Source organism: Podarcis cretensis, assembly GCF_951804945.1.
Source record: "Podarcis cretensis genome assembly, chromosome: 16".
In the NCBI taxonomy this organism is placed as follows: Eukaryota; Metazoa; Chordata; class Lepidosauria; order Squamata; family Lacertidae; genus Podarcis; species Podarcis cretensis.
The window spans coordinates 23,499,978-23,519,899 of NC_137186.1; the positions used below are offsets into that span (position 1 = coordinate 23,499,978).

The window sequence follows — 19,922 nt, forward strand, 5'->3', positions numbered from 1 at the left end:
GCCCTCAGGGGTGTGGCACAAGTCCCGGGGGTGTGGCGTGCCGCCCGCAGGGGTGTGGCGCACATCCTGGGGGCATGGCGTGCCACCCACAGGGGTGTGGTGCATGTCCCAGGGGCATGGTGTGTGTCCTGGGGCGTGGCATGCATCCTGAGGCGTGGTGCGCCACCCACAGGGGCATGGCACGTGTCCTGGGGGAGTGATGCCCAGCACGGGGGGGGCAGCCACGATGGCACCCCACCAGGACCGTGGTGCCGGGGCGGTATGCTCCCCCCACACCCCCCTCTTCCTCCACCAGTGCTGTCGGATTCCCTGCCTTCTTCCCCAGCAGTCTCAATGGGCACCAGCTGTCACTTTCTGCCAGACAGCAAAAACAGTCCTGAGCTAGATAAGGACTTGGTATAAGGCAGCTTGCTTTGTGAGATTTGGAGCTTGTTGTAGTTGTTTGCTACATCTTGCAATCTGCATTGGGACCGTCTGCAGGGGAGGCTAGTATGAGCTGCTCTAGAACCCAGGAACGTCTCCCCATGGATCTGATGATATTGTGGGGAGCCACAAAGCATCAATGGGAGAACAGGTGTGTTTGTACTTTGTAGCCAGTGCCTATGTCTTCCTTTTGGTCCTCACTAAAAAGCAAAGTGGGAAATCTTCCTCTTTTTTTTAACCAAAAAAAAATATATATCTCCGTTCTCCTTTTAATTATTATTTTTTTATGTTGGTCCGCATTAAAAACCAAAGGTGATGATGTGAGTTGATGCCAAATAAATCCCAGATAAACAAATGGCCAAAAGGAAATAGCTCGAAAGGGATTGTTTGGAGAGAGAGAAAAATGATGAGAAAGCTTGTTTAAAATCGGACAAGACAAAAAAACAAACACACCCAACACTTGAGTGGAAAGAGATAGAGAGAGGGTTTGTGGATTCTTCTTCTTTTTTTTAATCTTCTCTTGTAATTTGAGACTCTAATGATGGACTTATGATGCCCACTCTTCCCTTTTTCTTACACCTTACCCTACTAAAGGAGGAAATCTTGATTGGTAAGTGGATGAAAACCGCAAGATGCTAGGACGTTTATTACTAGAGGTCCCTCGAAAGTATGAGCTGTACCAGGGGTGACTAACCTGTGGCCTCCTGGATACCGCAGGAATGCAGATCCCAGCATCCTCCACCATTGGCCATTCTGGCTGCTGAGGATTCTGGGAAATGTAGTCCAGCAGCATCTGGCGGTCCATTGGTTCCCCATTCCTGAGCTGTGCCTTCTAGGAGGGGGAAAAAACCACACCGATATATATATATATGTCTACCTTTTTTCCCAGAGGGAGTTTTTGCTTTTCGTTTTCTTAAAGTTTTCTTTCATTTTCTTCTTTTGATTATTGTTTCAAGGCATTCCAGTTTGCCTGCCAGATTTCCTTTATGTCATTCCTAAGAGATTCCTTTTCTTTTAAAGTTTGTGATAGACATCCCATCTCCTTGTCGAGAGTTGATTGATTGATTGATTGATTTGAAATGGAGATCAATCACAAAAGGGCAAGATCCCAGCCAAAGTTAAGCTCTTCTACAGCTTGGCTCCAGGCATGTTCCCTCAGGAGTTAAGTCTCACTCCTTTCAATGGGACATGCAGTCGATCCATATCTAACTGGGATCGAGCCCCACTGCATTTCAAATGGGATTTAATCTCATATAATGTGTACAGCAGCCTTCCTCAACCTGGTGCCTTCCAGATGTTTTGAACGACAATTCCCATCAGTCCCAGGCAGTATGTCCTTCCACTCATTGAGGAAGGTGTGGTGTCTCTGAGGGGGTGATCTGGCCCCTGGAGGCAATGAAGGCTTCGATTAAGTCCCAGACATTCTTGGAGCAAGTAGCTCACTTGGAGCTTTCCATGGTGCTGAAACCACTGGCTAGCCTTTTGCCCATGGTGCTGAAACTACTGGCCTGCCTTATGTCCTTCCAGTGGGCTTCCGGTCAAAGTTAGGGTAAGACAAGACATTTGTTTGTATCAGGGATTGGGTGCCTGCCTGTGGCACTCCAGCTGTTGCTACTACAGCTCCCATTATCCCTGACAATTTGCCATGTGGGCTGATGGGAGTTGTCGTCCAAAACAGGCTGGAGGACTTCCCAGGTTGGGGAATACTGGTGCATAGGATTGCTTTGAATTGCCTCCTTATACTCTGTTGATTTCTTCAATAAAGAACCTATGCACGATTAATACCCTCCTTTGCCAACCTGGTACCTTCCAGATGTTCTGGCCTACTACTCCCATCAGCCCCCACCAGCAGGGGGCATCTGGAGAGAACCAGGTCAGCGATGGCTGTTTAAGGCTCCCCTGCTGGAATCTATGGGAACTAGAAGTGCTTAATTTTAGCTGGATTATGCTTGCAGGTTTCTGTTCTGTTCTGTTTAATTTCTAAGGCATATGTCTGTCCGTCTTTTTAAAGATACTCCTTTTCTTTTTCAACCCCTTTGTTTTTAGAGAAGGCTTTGGTTTTAAGTCTGCTTTATATATTTTTTATTTGATCTTTCATTCAACATTGATTCGCATGCCTAGGACTCTTTGCATGATGCCTTAAAATCTTCCAATTTATATCTGGGTGGGGAAAAAAGACATTTCTTCTTTCTTTCAGGGAGATGTGTTGTTTTGTTTCTTTTATTCTTTCTTTCTTTGTTTGTTTGTTTCTTCCTTTCTCCTTCTTTCCTTCCTTCCTTTCTTTCTTTCCTTTGATTACAGACTGTGCATCATGATGGTTAAATAGAAAAGAAAAGAAAAAAGGTTTATTTGGAAAAAAAATAAAATAATGATTGAGTGTATAAAATCAGACAAAACTTAATGGGCTGAGGAAAAATCTATTTAAACGCTGGCCAATGGCTTTTGTTTTGCTTGCAGATTTCAAAGTCTGGGTGTCCTGCTGACCTCTTTAAAAAAGCAGAGGGTCGGGTTGGCAGGCTGGCCCAACAGAATGGAGAACCCCACGAGTACGACTCAGGAAATGATACTTCTTCCCCTCCATCCACCCAGACAAGTACATCCAGGTCAAAGGTGGGCCCCAAACCACCATGTGATCAAGTCTGTGATGGTTTCAGCCGGGCCTTCAATTCCGGGAAGGTGAGCAGCGGGAGCAGTTCTGATTCAGGAAATTCCCTCACCAGCTGCTTCTCCCGGACTAAGGGGGCAACTTTAGACAATCCATCTCCAAGGGTTCGAGCCAAGGATCAAAGGTGAGCAACCACCCCGAAAGTCTGACCTCTGGAGCAACAGGAAGTTGCTGTAGCTCCTGATAATATAATAATAATTTATTATTTATACCCTGCCCATCTGGCTGGGCTTCCCCAGCCACTCTGGGCGGCTTCCAAAAAAATATTAAAATACTGTAATACATCAAACATTATAAGCTTCCCTAAACAGGGCTGCCTTCAGATGTCTTCTAAAAGTCTGGTAGTAGTTGAATGGTTTCTTTAAATGTAAAGGTTCATCATTGTTCCACCAGTTGTGTATGTCTTTAAGGGGCCAGAGCAAGGGCCAGAGCAAAATAACGAGACCCAGGTTTACAGCTGTGAAACATAGCAGGTGCTGCTGAGTTGTATTGATTAAGCTGTGTCAGCATTTGGGTGTAGTATATAAGGAGCGGCACCTAGCTCTCCCATTACCCTGAGGGATGGGTTGGTGGTTGGGTCATGGTTGTTGATGTATTTAGTGTATAAGGAGTTTTTGTTTTTGTTATTAAAACCTTGTTTAAGTTATTTTTGAGTCCCTTTTTAATGCATGGTCTCCCCAGCAAGCTCTCTGCAGCACCACTACACTGCAAATAGCCAACAGTTCTCTTTGACATCTGGTGGGAGGGCATTCCACAGGGAGGGCGCCACTACCGAGAAGGCCCTCTGCCTGGTTCCCTGTAACTTAGCTTCTTGCAGTGAGGGAACCGCCAGAAGGCCCTCAGTGCTGGACCTCAGTGTCTGGGTAGAACGCTGGGGGTGGAGACGCTCCTTCAGGTATACTGGACCTGAGAGATGATGAAAGAGGTTTATAAAATTAGGCATGGCGTAATTGGCCAGAGAAAGGTTTCTCTGCATCTCCCATGACACTAGGACTCTTGGGCATCCAATGAAGATGAATGTTGGAAGATTCAGATAAAAGAAAGTCCTCCTAGTTAAACTATGGAACTCGCTGCCACAGGAGGCAGGGATGACCACCAAACTAGATTGCTCTAAAGGAGGATTAGACAAATTCATGGCTGACACGGGTTTCAGAGAGGGTTCTCACATAGCCCTACTTGGAGTTGCAGGGGATTGAAACTGGGACCTTTTGCATGCAAGGCAAAAGGGTCTCTGATAGCAGGGATGGGTAGAGTAGGCTGCTGCCAGTCAGAGTAGCTAGTACAGAACCAGATGGATGAATAGCCTGACCTAGTACAGTGGTGCCTTGCAAGACGAAATTAATTCGTTCCGCGAGTTGCTTCGTCTTGCGATTTTTTTGTCTTGCGGAGCGCGGATTCCCCAGGTATTAACGGCTTTAAGAAAAAGGAAGCAAACTCGCAAGACGTTTTCGTCTTTCGAAGCAAGCCCATAGGGAAATTCGTCTTGCAAAGCACCTCGAAAAACGGAAAACCCTTTCGTCTAGCGAGTTTTTCGTCTTGCGAGGCATTCGTCTTGCGGGGCACCACTGTATAAGGCAGCTTTTCTGTGTTTCAAATTGCATCTTTTAAAGGGAGTGAAACTGGAGCAGAAACTGGTTTGCTGTACCAAGTTCCTGTAAGGCTAGAATACTGTTTTTGGGTGTGAAATGTCCCTTTTCAGGAAAAGGGTTGTTGCAATCTCCTGGGCACTCAGAAAAGAAAGTCTTGTTTTCACCCGTTGTTTTTTTTCTGGCTCGCCTCTTAGGTCATGTGCCCGGAATGATTCTACATCCAGCAGGTCATCTCCAGAGTCTAACCACTCCCATTTATTACATCACAAGGCGGGATCCCGGTCTTCGCACAGCAGATCCTGTTCATCAGGGACAAGGTGAGGTATTTTGGGGGGTCGTCTATTGGCAGTACTGACCCACAGGAACTCCCCTTCCCCATGGATATCAGGGAGGCATCTTCACTCTTATCATTTTCAGGACCCGCCAAAGCATTTTGCATTTAGAAAAGCCTATCCTGAAACATACTTTTAACGTGGAATTTGATTATGTATACTTGTTTTGAAACTTCAGTGGTAGGCGTTTTTATGCGAACTCATTTTTTACATTGGAATTAGTGTATTTTTCGCTCCATAAGACGCACCAGACCACAAGACGCACCTAGTTTTTGGAGGAGGAAAACAAGAAAAAAAATATTTTGAATCCCAGAAGCCAGAACAGCAAGAGGGATTGCTGCGCAGCGAAAGCAGCAATCCCTCTTGCTGTTCTGGCTTCTGGGATAGCTGCACAGCCTGCATTCGCTCCATAAGACGCACACACATTTCCCCTTACTTTTTAGAAGGGAAAAAGTGAGTCTTATAGAGCAAAAAATACGGTATATGCTGCTTAGTCATCAAAGCTTCTAAGCAGCTTACATAAAATATATATTTCAAATTACCAATAATGTTTTTTTTTAAAAAAAAAGTAAACCTAAAAAGGAATTCAAAAACAAAATCAGCAGTTTTCACACAAATAAAACCACGGTTTTGGTTGATTAAGTACTATTTTAAAATGCATGATATAAATGTGTATATTATTTATGTATTGTGTTTATACCCCACCTTTTCCTCCAAGGAGCTCAGGGTGGTGCACATGGTTCTCCAAGTCCCCATTTTATCTTCCCAACAACCTCATGAGGTGGTTAGGTTGAGAGGCAGTGACTGGCCCCCAAGGTGCTTCCCATAGCTGAGTGGGGGGATTCGAACCGGAGTCTCCCAGGTCCTAGTATGATGCTCTAACCATTGTGCCACACTGCTTGTCATTCATACCAGGCAGAATGAGAAACTTGTGCCTCTCCAGATGCTGCTGGACTACAACTCAGTTGGTCAGAGCATGGTGATGATAGCGCCATGGTTGCAGGATCAATCCCCCTATGGGACAGCTGCATATTCCTACATGGCATGGGGTTGGACCAGATGATCTTCGGGGTCCCTTCCAACTCTACGATTCTATGATCTATGAAACTCCCAATGTTTTCGACAGTGGGCCACGTTGGCAGGGGCTGATGGGAGCTGAGGTCTGACAACATCTACAGATCCTGCAAGCATCCCTATTTTCCAGGGATAGTCCCAGATTTCCAGAAGCCGTCCTGGTTTCTGATTTGATCCTGGAATGTCCCATTTTTCCTTAGGAGAGGCATGGCCAAACTTGGCCCTCCAGCTGTTTTGGGACTACAATTCCCGTCATCCCTGGCCACTGGTCCTGTTAACTCCTGATGGGAGTTGTAGTCCCAAAACAGCTGGAGGGCCAAGTTTGGCCATGCTTGCTTTAGGATGTCCCTATTTTCATTGGAGAAATGTTGGAAGGTATGGAGTTATCCGACCCCCGAGCCATCTGAAGGCAATCCTGTAAAGGGAAGGGTTTTAAAAAATGTTTAATGTTTTATTATGTTTCTCTATATATGTTGTGGCACTGTGGGTTAAACCACAGAGCCTAGGACTTGCCGATCAGAAGGTCGGCGGTTCGAATCCCCGCGACGGGGTGAGCTCTTGTTGCTCATTCCCGCTCCTGCCAACCTAGCAGTTTGAAAGCACGTCAAAGTGCAAGTAGATAAATAGGTACCGCTCCAGCGGGAAGGTAAACGGCGTTTCCGTGCACTGCTCTGGTTCTCCGGAAGCGGCTTAGTCATGCTGGCCACATGACCCGGAAGCTGTACGCCGGCTCCCTTGGCCAGTAAAGCAAGATGAGCGCCGCAACCCCAGAGTTGTCCGTGACTGGACCTAATGGTCAGGGGTCCCTTTACCTTTACCCATATATGTTGGAAGCTACCCGGAGTGGCTGGGTCACTAAGATGTGTGGGGTATAAATAGTAAAATTATCATTATGGAATGGGATGTCCCTATTTTCATCGGAGAAATGTTGGAGGGTATGCATCTAGAGGACCAAAGGGTTCTGCACCCCTGAGCTCAACAGAAGCCTACACCAGGTAGCAAGAAGTCTCTGTGAACCAGTTCTGTGTCACTGTGTAACCACAACCTCAGCAAGACCATCTTCCAGTGCATACAGCTTCTGTTGGGGAAATGAATCTTGTGCCTCTTGCTCTTTCCCATCAGCCTTATATTTCTCCCCTGTTTCCAGATCCTATTCACGTTCTCCTAGCTACTCACCCAAGTCCTGCAAGAGAAGCCCCGGGAGCAGAAGCTCCAGGCAGCGACGAAGTCCCAGCTATGCTCGCTATAGTCCTATCAGGTACCACTCGCTTGTGCTGTGTCCAGTGCCCACATCCTACCGTCCACACACTTCTCATCCAGGATCTCCATCATCATTCATTCATTCATTCATTGACTGTATATACACCCTATACCTGGGGGTCTCAGGGCGGTTCACAGGGTGGTTGCAGTATGATGTTTGAAGGCTCTGTAGATGGTTGCAAGAGATTTGACATTAGCAGATATTTAAGAGAGAGGAAGGACTTGGAGATAGGAGTTGGTGGGCAGTAAATCTGAGGATTTACGGGACGCAGGTGGCGCTGTGGGTTAAAGCCTCAGTGCCTAGGGCTTGCCGATCGAAAGGTCGGCGGTTCGAATCCCTGCGGCGGGGTGCGCTCCCGCTGCTCGGTCCCAGCGCCTGCCAACCTAGCAGTTCGAAAGCACCTCCAGGTGCAAGTAGATAAATAGGGACCGCTTACCAGCGGGAAGGTAAACGGCGTTTCCGTGTGCGGCTCTGGCTCGCCAGAGCAGCGATGTCACGCTGGCCACGTGACCCGGAAGTGTCTCCGGACAGCGCTGGCCCCTGGCCTCTTAAGTGAGATGGGCGCACAACCCCAGAGTCTGTCAAGACTGGCCCGTACGGGCAGGGGTACCTTTACCTTTTACCTAAATCTGAGGATGTTGTTAAGAGGTTATTAACAGAAGATATGAGAGTCTTCTTTCCCATGTCAACTAATCTAGGGTTGCCATATTCCAGGGATCAAAAACCCAGACCCTCACCACCACTATTGGGGCAAACCCCACCCCACATCTCCCTCCCTCGCCCCCTCCTACCGCTAGCCCCTTCCTCACCCACCTGCTCCCCCCTTCTGCCCTCCCCTCTCTTACCTTTGCTGTCTTTGGCCTCCTGCTCATGATGGGGGACTGAGCGGTCCCAGGAAGGTCACGCAAGGCCAGGTGAGCACCAGGACCAGCACGGGGTTTAACGCAGCCCCAAGAAAACTGCACAAGGCCTGGCGGTGGCCAGGAACAACACCAGGCCTAGGGCAGACTTCAGACAAGGGTTGGGGGAGGTGTTCAGTTTTCTTTGCATTTTAATTTGGGAACTACCAAATTTGCACTTCTCAATGAGGAAGAATGTGGCCGTCATGGCTCGTAGCCTGATCTCCCACAAATTTGTCTAACCCTCTTTTAAAGCCATTCAAGTTGGTGGCCCTCATCGCTGCCTCCAGTGGCAGTGAGTTCCATAGTTCAAAAGAAGTCCTTTCTTTTATGAGTCTTGAATCGTCTGACACTCAACTTCATTGGATGGCCACAAGTAGTAGTAGTAGTAGTAGTAGTAATAATAATAATATAATTTGTACCCCGCCCATCTGGCTGGGTTTCCCCAGCCACTCTGGGCGGCTTCCAACAAAGATTAAAAATACATTAAAATATCACACATTAAAAACTTCCCTGAACAAGTTCTAGCATTCTGAGAGAGGGAGAAAAGCTTCAATGTGTCCCTGTGTTGTCAGTTGCTTTGAGCTGCCACGGCAAAAAAAAAAAAAGGCGACTGACAAATCCAGTAAATAACAAGAACTTGTGTATCTGCCTGAGCTAAGATAAGCAGTGTATGTGTGTGTGATTTTTATTAAATTTTCTGTTTTACAATTTAAAGTACTCATTTTTACATCCTTAAGATATCAATGACTTCCTTTCTTCTTTCCATGGTTCATTTTACATATCATATATCCCTGCATATTTACAGAAACTATACCATTCAGTATTTCATTATTACATCCATCATAACTTATTTATACTGTTGAATTTTTCTTAGTGCTTCCAGTGTTTTCAGCTGTACACAGTTATTTCCCATATACCGTATTTTTCATCCCATAGAACGCTCCGTCCCATAGGATGCACCTAGTTTTTTTGGGGGGAAATAAAGGGGGGGGATTTCCTTTATTTCCCCCCCAAAACCAGGTCAGGGAAACCAAACCAGGTTGAGGAACAGCGGGATGGTGGCGCTGCGCCTCCCTGCTGTCCCCTGAGCTTGTGGGGCTGGCCGATGTCTGCCGGGCGCACAGGGCGCTCTGCTTCAGCGCGCCCTGCCCGCCCGGCGGCAGGCTGCTATCCACAGGGTGGGGAGCCCTGCGGGGAACTCCTGCAGGGCTCCCCACGCTGTGGATGTCTGCTGGAGCGAGGGGTGCTCTGCTTTCAGCGCGCCCGGCGCTCCGGGAAGCAAGCTGCTATCCGCAGCCTAGACAGCCATGCGGGAACTCCCGCAGGGCTGCCTAGGCTGCAGATGTGTTCCCGAAGCACCGGGCGCTCTGCTTTCAGCGCGCCCGGCGCTCCGGAAAACAGGCTGCTATCCGCAGCCTAGACAGCCCTGCAGGACTCCCGCAGGGCTGCCTAGGCTGCGGATGTCTTCCTGAAGCCTGGAGAGCGAGAGGGGTCAGTGCGCACCGACCCCTCTCGCTCTCCAAGCTTCAGCAAAAGCCTGCATTCGCCCCATAGGACGCACCCAGATTTCCCCTTCATTTTTGGAGGGGGAAAGGTGCATCCTATAGGGCAAAAAATACGGTACTCAATAAACATTTTCCAGTCTTCTCTAAATGTATGTTCTTCTTATTCTCTTATTCTATATGTTAAGTCTGCAAGTTGTACATATTCTGTCAACTTAAGTTGCCATTCTTCTTTGGTTGGGACCTTGCTCATTTTCCATTTTTAGGCTAACAAAACAAGGGGCCGCAGTAGTTGCATACATAAGTAACCTTTTTTGACACCTGGGAATTTCAGTCTTAATTATCCCCAACAGAAAGGATTCTGGGTTTTTTGGGGGAAAGTACTTTTAAACATTTTTTTCAATTCATTATGGATCATTTCCCAATACTCTTTTGCCCTTTTACAAGTCCACCACATGTGGAAGAACGTTCCCTCAACCTCTTTGCATCTCCAGTACTTACTAAGATAAGCATTGTTGATCATCCGTGGGATTATCTTTTTTTTCTCAGGGACCGTGAACGAGATCACAAGTACGGGTCCAGTGGGAAGGAGTCTCACAGGCACCGTGACCGCCGACGCCGCAAACAATCATATTCACCCATGAGGAAGCGGAGAAGAGATTCTCCCAGCCATCTAGAAGCCCGACGCATAACAAGGTGAGCTAGGGTTGTCCCACAGGTAAAAAAAAGAAGACTGTCCTTCTCAGTTGCTGTCAAGGTGATCAAACCACCTTGAAAGATTGGATATCAGGGCTGAGCTGCCACCCACTTGGGAATTACACCTCAAGAGGCATAAAAATATAAGAATAGTCTGCTAAAAGATAAAGTTAAAGGACCCCTGGATGGTTAAGTCCAGTCAAAGGCGACTATGGGGTTGCGGTGTTCATCTCGCTTTCAGGCCAAGGGAGCTGGTGTTTGTCCACAGATAGCGTTCCGGGTCATGCGGCCAGCAGGACTAAACTGCTTCTGGCACAACGGAACACCGTGCCAGAAACCAGAGCGCACAGAAGTGCCGTTTACCTTCCCGCTGCAGTGGTACCTATTTATCTACTTGCACTGGCGTGCTTTTGAACTGCTAGGTTGGCAGGAGCTGGGACAGAGCAACAGGAGCTCACACAGCTGCAGGGATTCGAACCGCCGACCTTCTGATTGTGGGAATGTTCAGGGATGCAGGAGAGGATATATTGCCTGATTATATCCTTTCCCAACTTATGTTAACAAGTTCTACAATTTAGCAGAGTAACATTCCCCTTTTTAAACTGGCTGCGGATGTGTTTGCTCAGGCTCACTAAAGCCTCTATAATAACTGTTCTGGTATTTTCCCCTTATTCCCTCATACAAGATAAGACACGACACAGTCTTCTATAAAAGTATAAAAAGGTTTACTCACATATCATTCTGTTCACAATCGGATCCCAGAAGGCAGGCTTAGCTTAGAAAAGTAACATACACTTGGAAACTATTCCATAAGAAGTCAGTCCCTTTGTCCTCTCTTGGCTGGAGCCAAGAGAGCATCTTTGGCTAAGCAGATGTTGCTTCTTTGACGAAAGTAGTCAGAGAGAGAGAGATGACTGCCCTGCCCTGTGCTTTTGTCATTATCTGCACAGGTGAGGCCGCGCCCACCTCTAGTCACATGCAGAGGAAGTCTGTCCCAGCCCAGAAGGAAACAGGAAGTTTACCCGCTGGCTGGACAAACATTCCTCCCCATGTGTAAACATGTTCAGTCTAGGAATGTTGTACTTGACTGCTCTTGTGTTTCACATCCCACACTGATCAGCAAGCCCAAGCGGCTCAGTGGTTTAGAGCACAGCGTCACCCGCTATATCAGGCCAGAGACCTATCAAGTAGGGCATCCTCTTCCCACAGTTGCCACCCAGATGCCTAGGGAAGCCCACAAGTAGGACCTGAACACAATAACACTCTCTCCTCCTCTGGTTTCCAGCAACTGGTGTTCAGAAGCGTACTGCCTCTAACTGGGAAGGTAGTGTAGAAAGAATGGCTTAGGACTGGGACATTCCAAGTTCAAATCCCTAACTAGCTATGAAAATCACTGGGTGATTTGGGGCCAATCAGTGCCTCTCAGCCTAATTTACTCCACAGGGTTGTTGCAGACCCTCCAAGTGTACCTATTTTCCAGTCCCAGATTTGCAGAAGCTGTCCCGGTTTCTGATTTTATCCCAGAATGTCCCACTTTTCCTTAGGACATCCCTATTTTCATCAGAGAAATACTGGAGGGAATGGAGTTATGTGACCTCCGACACAAGGAGATAACTAGACAATCTTTAGAAAACATCTGAAGGCAGCTCTGCATAGGGATATTTTTAAATGTGTAATGTTTTTATACATGTTGGAAGCTGCCCAGAGTAGCTGGGGCCACCCAGTCAGATGGGTGGGGTATATTATTATTATTATTATTATTATTATTATTATTAAACAGGACATCCCTATTTTTATCAGCGAAATGTTGGAGGGTATGTTGCTGTGAGGGTGAGTAAAGGTATCCCTACTCGTACGGGCCAGTCGTGTCCGACTCTGGGGTTGCGTGCTCATTTCGCTCTAGAGGCCATGAGCCGGCGCCGTCTGAAGACACTTCCGGGTCACGTGGCCAGCGTGACGAAGCTGCAGCTGGCGAGCCAGCACCAGCGCAGCACACGGAAACGCCGTTTACCTTCCCGCTATAAAGCGGTCCCTATTTATCTACTTGCACTTAAGAGTGCTTTCAAATTGCTAGGTGGGCAGGAGCTGGGACCGAACGACGGGAGCTCACCCCGCCGCGGGGATTCGAACCGCCGACCATGCGATCGGCAAGTCCTAGGCACTGAGGTTTTACCCACAGCGCCACCCGCGTCCCCAGAGGGTGAGGTAGAAATGCAGTAAAATATATATTGACAGCACTGAACTAAATTTGCGTCAAATTTTGACCCATTTCAGGTTGCAAAGATTTTGAGTGCACAAAGAATGTCAGGGTGAAGATTCTGCAAATTTAAATCTATATATTTAATGAAAATTTCGTGAATTTAAAATCGATTTTGCATTTAAATATAAATATAATCTATTATATATAATAGATTAGTTTATACAATCTATATAATAGATTATATGGTCTACATATTATAGATTTTATTATATAATCTATATATAATAGATTATATAATCTATAATCTAAATTGATTTTGCATTTAAAAGTAATCCAAATTGAGTTTGCATTTAAAAGCAATCTAAATTGATTCAAATTTACACATTTAAACTGCAAATTTAATTTTCTTTTTTGAAATTTCTTTCAAAATTTGGACAAATGTTTTTGCTCTCGTTGGCTTCTTTGCATGCCCGTGAGTTCTTGCGTGATGAGAGGAGAAAGAAAAAAGCTTCCCTCTTCGTTTCTTTTGTCTCCGCAGTGCCCGGAAGCGCCCAATCCCCTACTACCGCCCCAGCCCCTCTTCCTCATCCCCCAGCAGCATCAGCAGCTACTCCTCCTGGCACAGCCCCTTCAGCTACTCCCCCAGCCGTAGCCGCAGCTACTCCAGCAAAAGGACCAGCCGCAGCAGAAGCTGGAGCAGCAGCGGCAGCAACCGGAGCCGCAGTGGCAGCAGCTCAGGGGCACGGAACAGCCGGCGAAGCGGCAGCAGGAGCAGCGAGTCGGCAGGCAGCTACGACAGCTTGCGGCGTTAGCGGACCACGGCCAGGATGGGGTGCCCTTCCCTCCCACTTCAATGGACTCGACGGAATGAATTTCTCAAGGGGCAGATCCTGAAAGGCGTCCTGTTCTTGATCGGAAGCAAACGACACCACTCGTTCAGCCTCCCTACGTTGTGGGGGACGTCCCAGAGGAAAGCATCTTTCTGTCTTTTTCCACCTGACCCACCAAGCCATGGGGTAAAAACCAGCCATGAAACTGATCCCTTGTCATTGCAGGCCTGCGAGTGCAAACCTGGGCTGTCTCTAGCACGTTTCTCCTGCAGGGATGGGATCTGCTTCACACCAGTCCATCAGCTCTGGGAACTCAAGAGAACTGTGTGCGTCCTCCTCTGGCCTGTATCACAGCCAACGTTGGACCATCCCATTGAGGGAATGCTATTGATGCCACACCCCAAATTCCTCCACTCTTCAGCAGATCATGTTGCTGGTTCCTGTTGCTCCCCATTAAGGTGGAGTAGACTTTGCTATGTCATCCACTAAGAATCCTACATTGCAGGGGGCTGGACTTGGATGGTCCTCCCAACTCTACAACTCTATGATCGATCCATTTCAGCTTCTCTCCTCCATGCCCTTCCTCCTCTTGTGATCTGCACCCTCAATCTTCCCTGGCCAACCCAGGCGGCTGCAGAAATCTCGCTTTCTGCCACCAGAGAGTGACAGTCGTGTGACGACAAACCAGTTGCCGGCCTTCCAAGGACGTCAAACAGGATCGTCAAACTTCCTTGTTACGTCGGTGGCATCTCTCAATCCAGGCCATGGAACTTAGTAAGACCCAAGGGTGAGGAACCTGTGGCCTTCCAGATGCTCGATGGACTCCATCAATGTCCATCAACTCCAAGCCAACATGGCCAACAGTCATGGATGTTTGTGGTCTTCCCAGTTGGGTCATCTGATTGGCCATCACGAGAACAAGATGCTGGACGAGATGGGCCTTTGGTTGGGCTCTTCTTAGGTTCTTTTGGAGACTTGAAGTCCCACAACAGCTGGAGGGCCACGGGTTTCCCACAACCGGGACCACCCCTAACCTACGATTCTCAAACCCACCTCCGGAATTAATGAGGAGGAGTTAAAATCCACCGAGCTAATGATGCAGGGCAAACATAGACAACATCTTAAAAAGCAGAGACATCAAAGGTCCGTATAGTAAAAGCTATGGTTTTCCCAGTAGTGATGTATGGAAGTGAGAGCTGGACCATAAAGAAGGCTGATTGCCGAAGAATTGATGCTTTTGAATTATGGTGCTGGAGGAGACTCTTGAGAGTCCCATGGACTGCAAGAAGATCAAACCTATCCATTCTGAAGGAAATCAGCCCTGAGTGCTTACTGGAAGGACAGATCGTGAAGCTGAGGCTCCAATACTTGTGGCCACCTTATGAGAAGAGAAGACTCCCTGGAAAAGACCCTGATGTTGGGAAAGATGGAGGGCACAAGGAGAAGGGGACGACAGAGGACGAGATGGCTGGACAGTGTTCTCGAAGCTACCAGCATGAGCTTGACCAAACTGCAGGAGGCAGTGGAAGACAGAAGTGCCTGGCGTGCTCTGGTCCATGGGGTCACGAAGAGTCGGACATGACTAAACGACTAAACAACAACAACAACAAATGATGCAGGGAATTTGAGGGAGGGGGTCAAGTGAAGCGAAATAGCATCTCCAACATAGATAAGGGAAGTCCATCACTCTGTGGAAGGCGAGGCATTGTGCACATTAATCACCATTCATCTTTGTAAAACCGGTATAAATAGAGGCAAAAAAGGAGAGAGAGAGAGACAGAAGTTCCGTGTTATTTATTGGAGATGGGAGGGATCTCTGAACAACCCCCTCCTCCGCTGTATTGCATCCACCCCAACCTTTCCTGCCAGACCACATAGATGGTGGTTAAATGTGGGACTTTGCAGACCCTGGAAAGATGTGCCTGCTTAGAGGGCTGTCCACAGGCATTTGACTCCGTGGCAGCAAAGGCTCCTTCTTTTTTCCTCAATCCGACCATGTGCTGTTATATGTTCCTTTGTTATTTATTGATTGCTGTAATTATTTATTACGTTTGGGATTTGGTGCTGAGTTGCATGTCAATCACTTGCTGTCGCTATCAAAGTTTAATTTATTCCCATTTCTGAGCACTAAGTTATTAGTATTTATTATTATTATTATTATTATTATTATTATTATTATTATTACAGTATTAGGGTTGTTTTGTTTCATTTAATGCAGGGATGTAGAGGCTCACGAGTGACGTTCAGGCTCAGTTTTACTATATTTTGCTACCTCTCGCTCTTTCCCCCTAATTAGGAGAACTCTGATGAAAATGGAAATAGGAGTGGAAATTGCTGGTGTTTGGTCCCATATCTGGAGTGGAAATCAATCTGGTGAATTCAGTTGGGATTCACTGTTATCGGTTTCAACCTGCAAATCATACGTTGCTGATTACATCCCCCTTTCCACTATTAGCATTGTGTTTTCTTTGCATTGAAATGATGGGTGGAAAAACATTACTATTGTTATTGTTATTGTTATTATTATTATTATTATTATTATTATTATTATTATTTATTACCTGCCCTTTGCTCCTAAGGTCTCAGAGTGGATTGCAACAATTGAAACTCAACGTTAAAAACAGTTTAAATCCACTTACAGTCAAAAAATAATGTGGGTCCTATTGCAATGACAATATGCAATGATTACAGAAATTACGCAAGTTACGTAATCTCACCACAGCAGATGGCGAGACGCAACGTTAAAAGCAGTTTAAAACAACTGACAATCACAAAATAGGGTTGGGCCCTATTGCAATGGCAAAGCAATTTACATAGTTAGTTACCTAAATCACACGTTTCACAATTTTGCCCCAGTGGACCTGGAAAAAAAGAACGTTGCTTTGTATGGAAGATGAATCGCAGCAGTCAGAAGCAGCGCTGCGTGCAATCAGAGGCATAGCAAGGTCAGATGGTACCCGGTGCGGAAAATTTTTTGTCACCCCCCAAAAAAAAGTTGTTGAAGGTTAGGGAAGATTGCCCAGAGTTGTTGAGCAAATCCGACTGCCAATCGCATAAAACCGCCTGCCGGTGGGTGTAAATGCAGCCCGAAGGGGGGTGCAAGACTGATCGCCAGGCATATTTACACCCCCCCCCCAAGCATGACATGGGTGGCGCTGTGGGTTAAACCACAGAGCCTAGGACTTGCCAATCAGAAGGTCGGCAGTTCGAATCCCCGCAATGGGGTGAGCTCCCATTGCTTGGTCCCTGCTCCTGCCAACCTAGCAGTTCGAAAGCACGTCAAAGTGCAAGTAGATAAATAGGTACCACTCCGGCGGGAAGGGAAATGGCGTTTCCGTGCACTGCTCTGGTTCGCCAGAAGCAGCTTAGTCATGCTGGCCACATGACCCAGAAGCTGTATGCCGGCTCCCTCGGCCAATAAAGCGAGATGAGCGCTGCAACCCCAGAGTCGTTCACGACTGGACCTAATGGTCAGGGGTCCCTTTACCTTTACCTTTAAGCATGACACCCGGGCCAGACCGCACCCCCCTTGCGATGCCCCTGCCTCTACCCACAATGCCACCTTAGTTTGGAGGCTCCTTGACTCCTTCAGCAACTGTGACTGGCTAAACCAAGCATTCAGTTCTGGGTGGTGCTCCTCCTAGAACAAAATTAAAGGGTGTGCCCCCCCCCTCCCCAAAGCCTATGTGAGCATGCAAAGATTTCAGGGATTTCTTGTCCCTTTGGAGGGACAACTGTTCGGTCACAAGCAGCAACTTCAACAGAGTTTAGTGCCAAATTTGGGACTGGCCCTACCATAAGGCAGAACGAGGCAGAGGCTTCCAATGGCGGGTGTGGGAAGGAGGCGTATGGACTTAGACATAGCTGTCAACTGTCCCTTATTTGGTGGGAAAGTCCCTTATCCCAGCGCCGTGTCCCTCTGCTGTCCCTTATTGGTGATGTCCCTTAAATTTCCGGGTTTCAAAGGAAGCAGCTCCTCTCCCTCCTTCCCTGCCTGCCAGCCAGGGAGGAGGGAGGCTACAACTTTGTTGCTTGGCTGCGTTGCTCACCCAATAAGGAGTCTAAGAACGACTGGGGGGTGGAGCTTGCATGCCTTGTGCTGATCAAATTGGCCGTGTTGCCTGGGGACTCGCCTTTGCTCAGCGCTTCCCAGCGGAGAGGTGACGGTGGTTTTCCTTGCTGCATCCCCTTTGCCGGGTTGCTGCGCTGTGGGAACCACCGCTTGAGGCTTTGTTTAGCTGCTGGCTGGGTTTTCTGCCTTTGGCTCGGAGGGGCTCAGAAGCTGAACATACCTGTGTTCAGAAAATCCCTTGTTTTGGCTGCTGATCCCTTATTTTCGAGGCTGCTGGTCCCTTATTTTCAAATCTGTAAGTTGACAGCTATGGAGTTAGGGGGGAGTGAAATGCCAAAAGATAGAACAATGCATGCCCCGTAGACTATCCCCTAAACCAGCTTGCTTCTAGCTACCACTTTTGTAGCCTTCCCCCATATCATAATGGGAACTATAGTTTGTTAAGGAGGCTGAAAGGTGTTAGGGGATCCCTCTTCCCCTCACAGAGCTACAATTCCCAGAGTGGTGTAACAATTGATCCCTCTCCCCAGGGAACTCTGGGAATTGTAACCCTGACCAATACGTTCTCCTGTTCTGCACTCACGAAAACCTCCAGCTTCCCCTAATACAAACACCTTAAAATATTTCCCATTTTGTGCACGGAATTACCGCCCCCAAGTCTGGTTTCCCACTCTGCATCCAAAGAAGGGGAAAACGTTTGGGGGAAGATCTCCCCAAAAGACAGCCACCTCCATTCCAAGAGATTTCAAGAAGCCCAATCCAAAACATGAACTGCTTACTCAAAAGTAAGGGCCGCTGAATTCAGTGTATATGGAGGCAGGGGTCTTTCTCCTAACCATACCTAGAGATGCCAGGACTTGAACCCAGGACCTTCTGCATGCAAAGCAGATGCTGTAACTCCTGAGCTACAGCAGTTTCCTGGGGTGGGTGGGGGGGTAGTATTGTAGTCTCCCCATTAAAGGGTTTATTTCTCTCCCTCCCTCCCTCCCTCCCTCCCTCCCTCTCTGCTTTAACTGCTAAATGCTGAATTGCTCTTCCACCTTACATGTTACCAGTTCATTTCTGTCTCCAGTCAAACCATTGGTATTATTATTGTTGCTGTTAATTCATCATGCACTGTATATATGATGAGTGACAGGTGTCGCTTGCTTTATTTATTTATTTATTTATTTATTTATTTATTTATTTGGATTTTTTTAAATGAAAACAATTCTGTCACTGGGTTTTGGGTTGTTGAGGGGTGGGTATTCCCCCCCCAAAAAAAAAAAATTCATTTCATTTTGAGGACCACTAGTTCCTTTCTAACGAAGAAAAACAGCAACTGAACATCTCAGAAATTTAAACGTTTCGGACCTGGACCGGGGTGTTTTCCTTTTAAATTCTGTTCACATGTGACGGCTACGTATTCTGAAGAAGAACACAGAGTAGAACATTTCAAGAAGGAGAAATAGAGGTTTTCTTTTACTGAAGCATCTGAACTCAAGCAGAACAAGGCAAAAGACAAGATGTGGTCCTCATTTCAGACCCAGAAGCCGACACAATTGGCAGCTGAATTTTTTTTCTGTCTACTTGCCCTCCTGTGAGGGGAGCAGGCTAGCCTAAGGGGCATAGCAGGCTGTCTTCCAACTCCTTGCCGCCACTGCCTGCCCCTCAAATCTGCCGCCTGAGGCAGCTGCTTCACTCCACCTAATGGTAGAGCCAGTCCTGACATGAATTCAAATCCTTTAGAACAAAGCCAGGCCGCAGAATGGGCTGTGTGTGATGAGTAGCAGGCAACACATCCCTCTCGTTCTCACATTTTGACAAGCAGCTACTAAGCTGCTCCAAAACATTGGTTCATTGAACTTCAGATTTAAACAAAAAAACCTACCTTTGACATGGCTGTATTCTTTAGTCTTCCTGAAGAAGTTTCACACACACAAATGTACAAATAATAATAATAATAAAATCCTGCTGTGTTTCATTCTCATCTGTCGTTACTAGTTGTTTTTGTTCCTGAAATAAATGAATGCACACAAAATGTGCCACAAGGCTGCTGCTGTTTTGCAGGAGGGGTTCAAGTACATACCAGAAATGCTGGTTTTTCGCAATAATACGGCCTTGAAGCTTTCCGTCGCCATAGCAAATCCACTTAGAAACAAACAGATTTCTTGCATTTAGGAAATAGCGATTGGGAAAGGCGCTAGAAAGTAAGCGATTGCAGTGGCGTAGCGTGGGTTGTCAGCACCCGGGGCAAGGCAAGTAATTTGCGCCCCCTAACCCGTGGATTTGCGCCCCCTAACCCGTGGATTTGCGCCCCCTAACCCTACTCCTAACCCTAACCCCCCAGATGTTGCGCCCGGTGCGGCCGGCCCCCCCTGCAACCCCCATGCTACG

General features: G+C 47.3%; 1 protein-coding gene across 1 annotated transcript in view; it reads left to right on the forward strand.

Annotated features, from left to right (window-relative positions):
• The window catches only part of SRRM4 (serine/arginine repetitive matrix 4), a 127,618-nt gene extending 113,958 nt beyond the window's left edge, over nucleotides 1–13,660 (forward strand). Inside the window, exons 9-13 of the mRNA XM_079956793.1 lie at nucleotides 2,881–3,212; nucleotides 4,872–4,994; nucleotides 7,231–7,341; nucleotides 10,298–10,444; nucleotides 13,183–13,660. Coding sequence (XP_079812919.1) covers nucleotides 2,881–3,212; nucleotides 4,872–4,994; nucleotides 7,231–7,341; nucleotides 10,298–10,444; nucleotides 13,183–13,456 — 987 coding nt within the window. The 3' untranslated portion in view covers nucleotides 13,457–13,660. The remainder of the gene's footprint in view (nucleotides 1–2,880; nucleotides 3,213–4,871; nucleotides 4,995–7,230; nucleotides 7,342–10,297; nucleotides 10,445–13,182) is intronic.
• The last annotated feature ends 6,262 nt before the right edge of the window (nucleotides 13,661–19,922 follow it).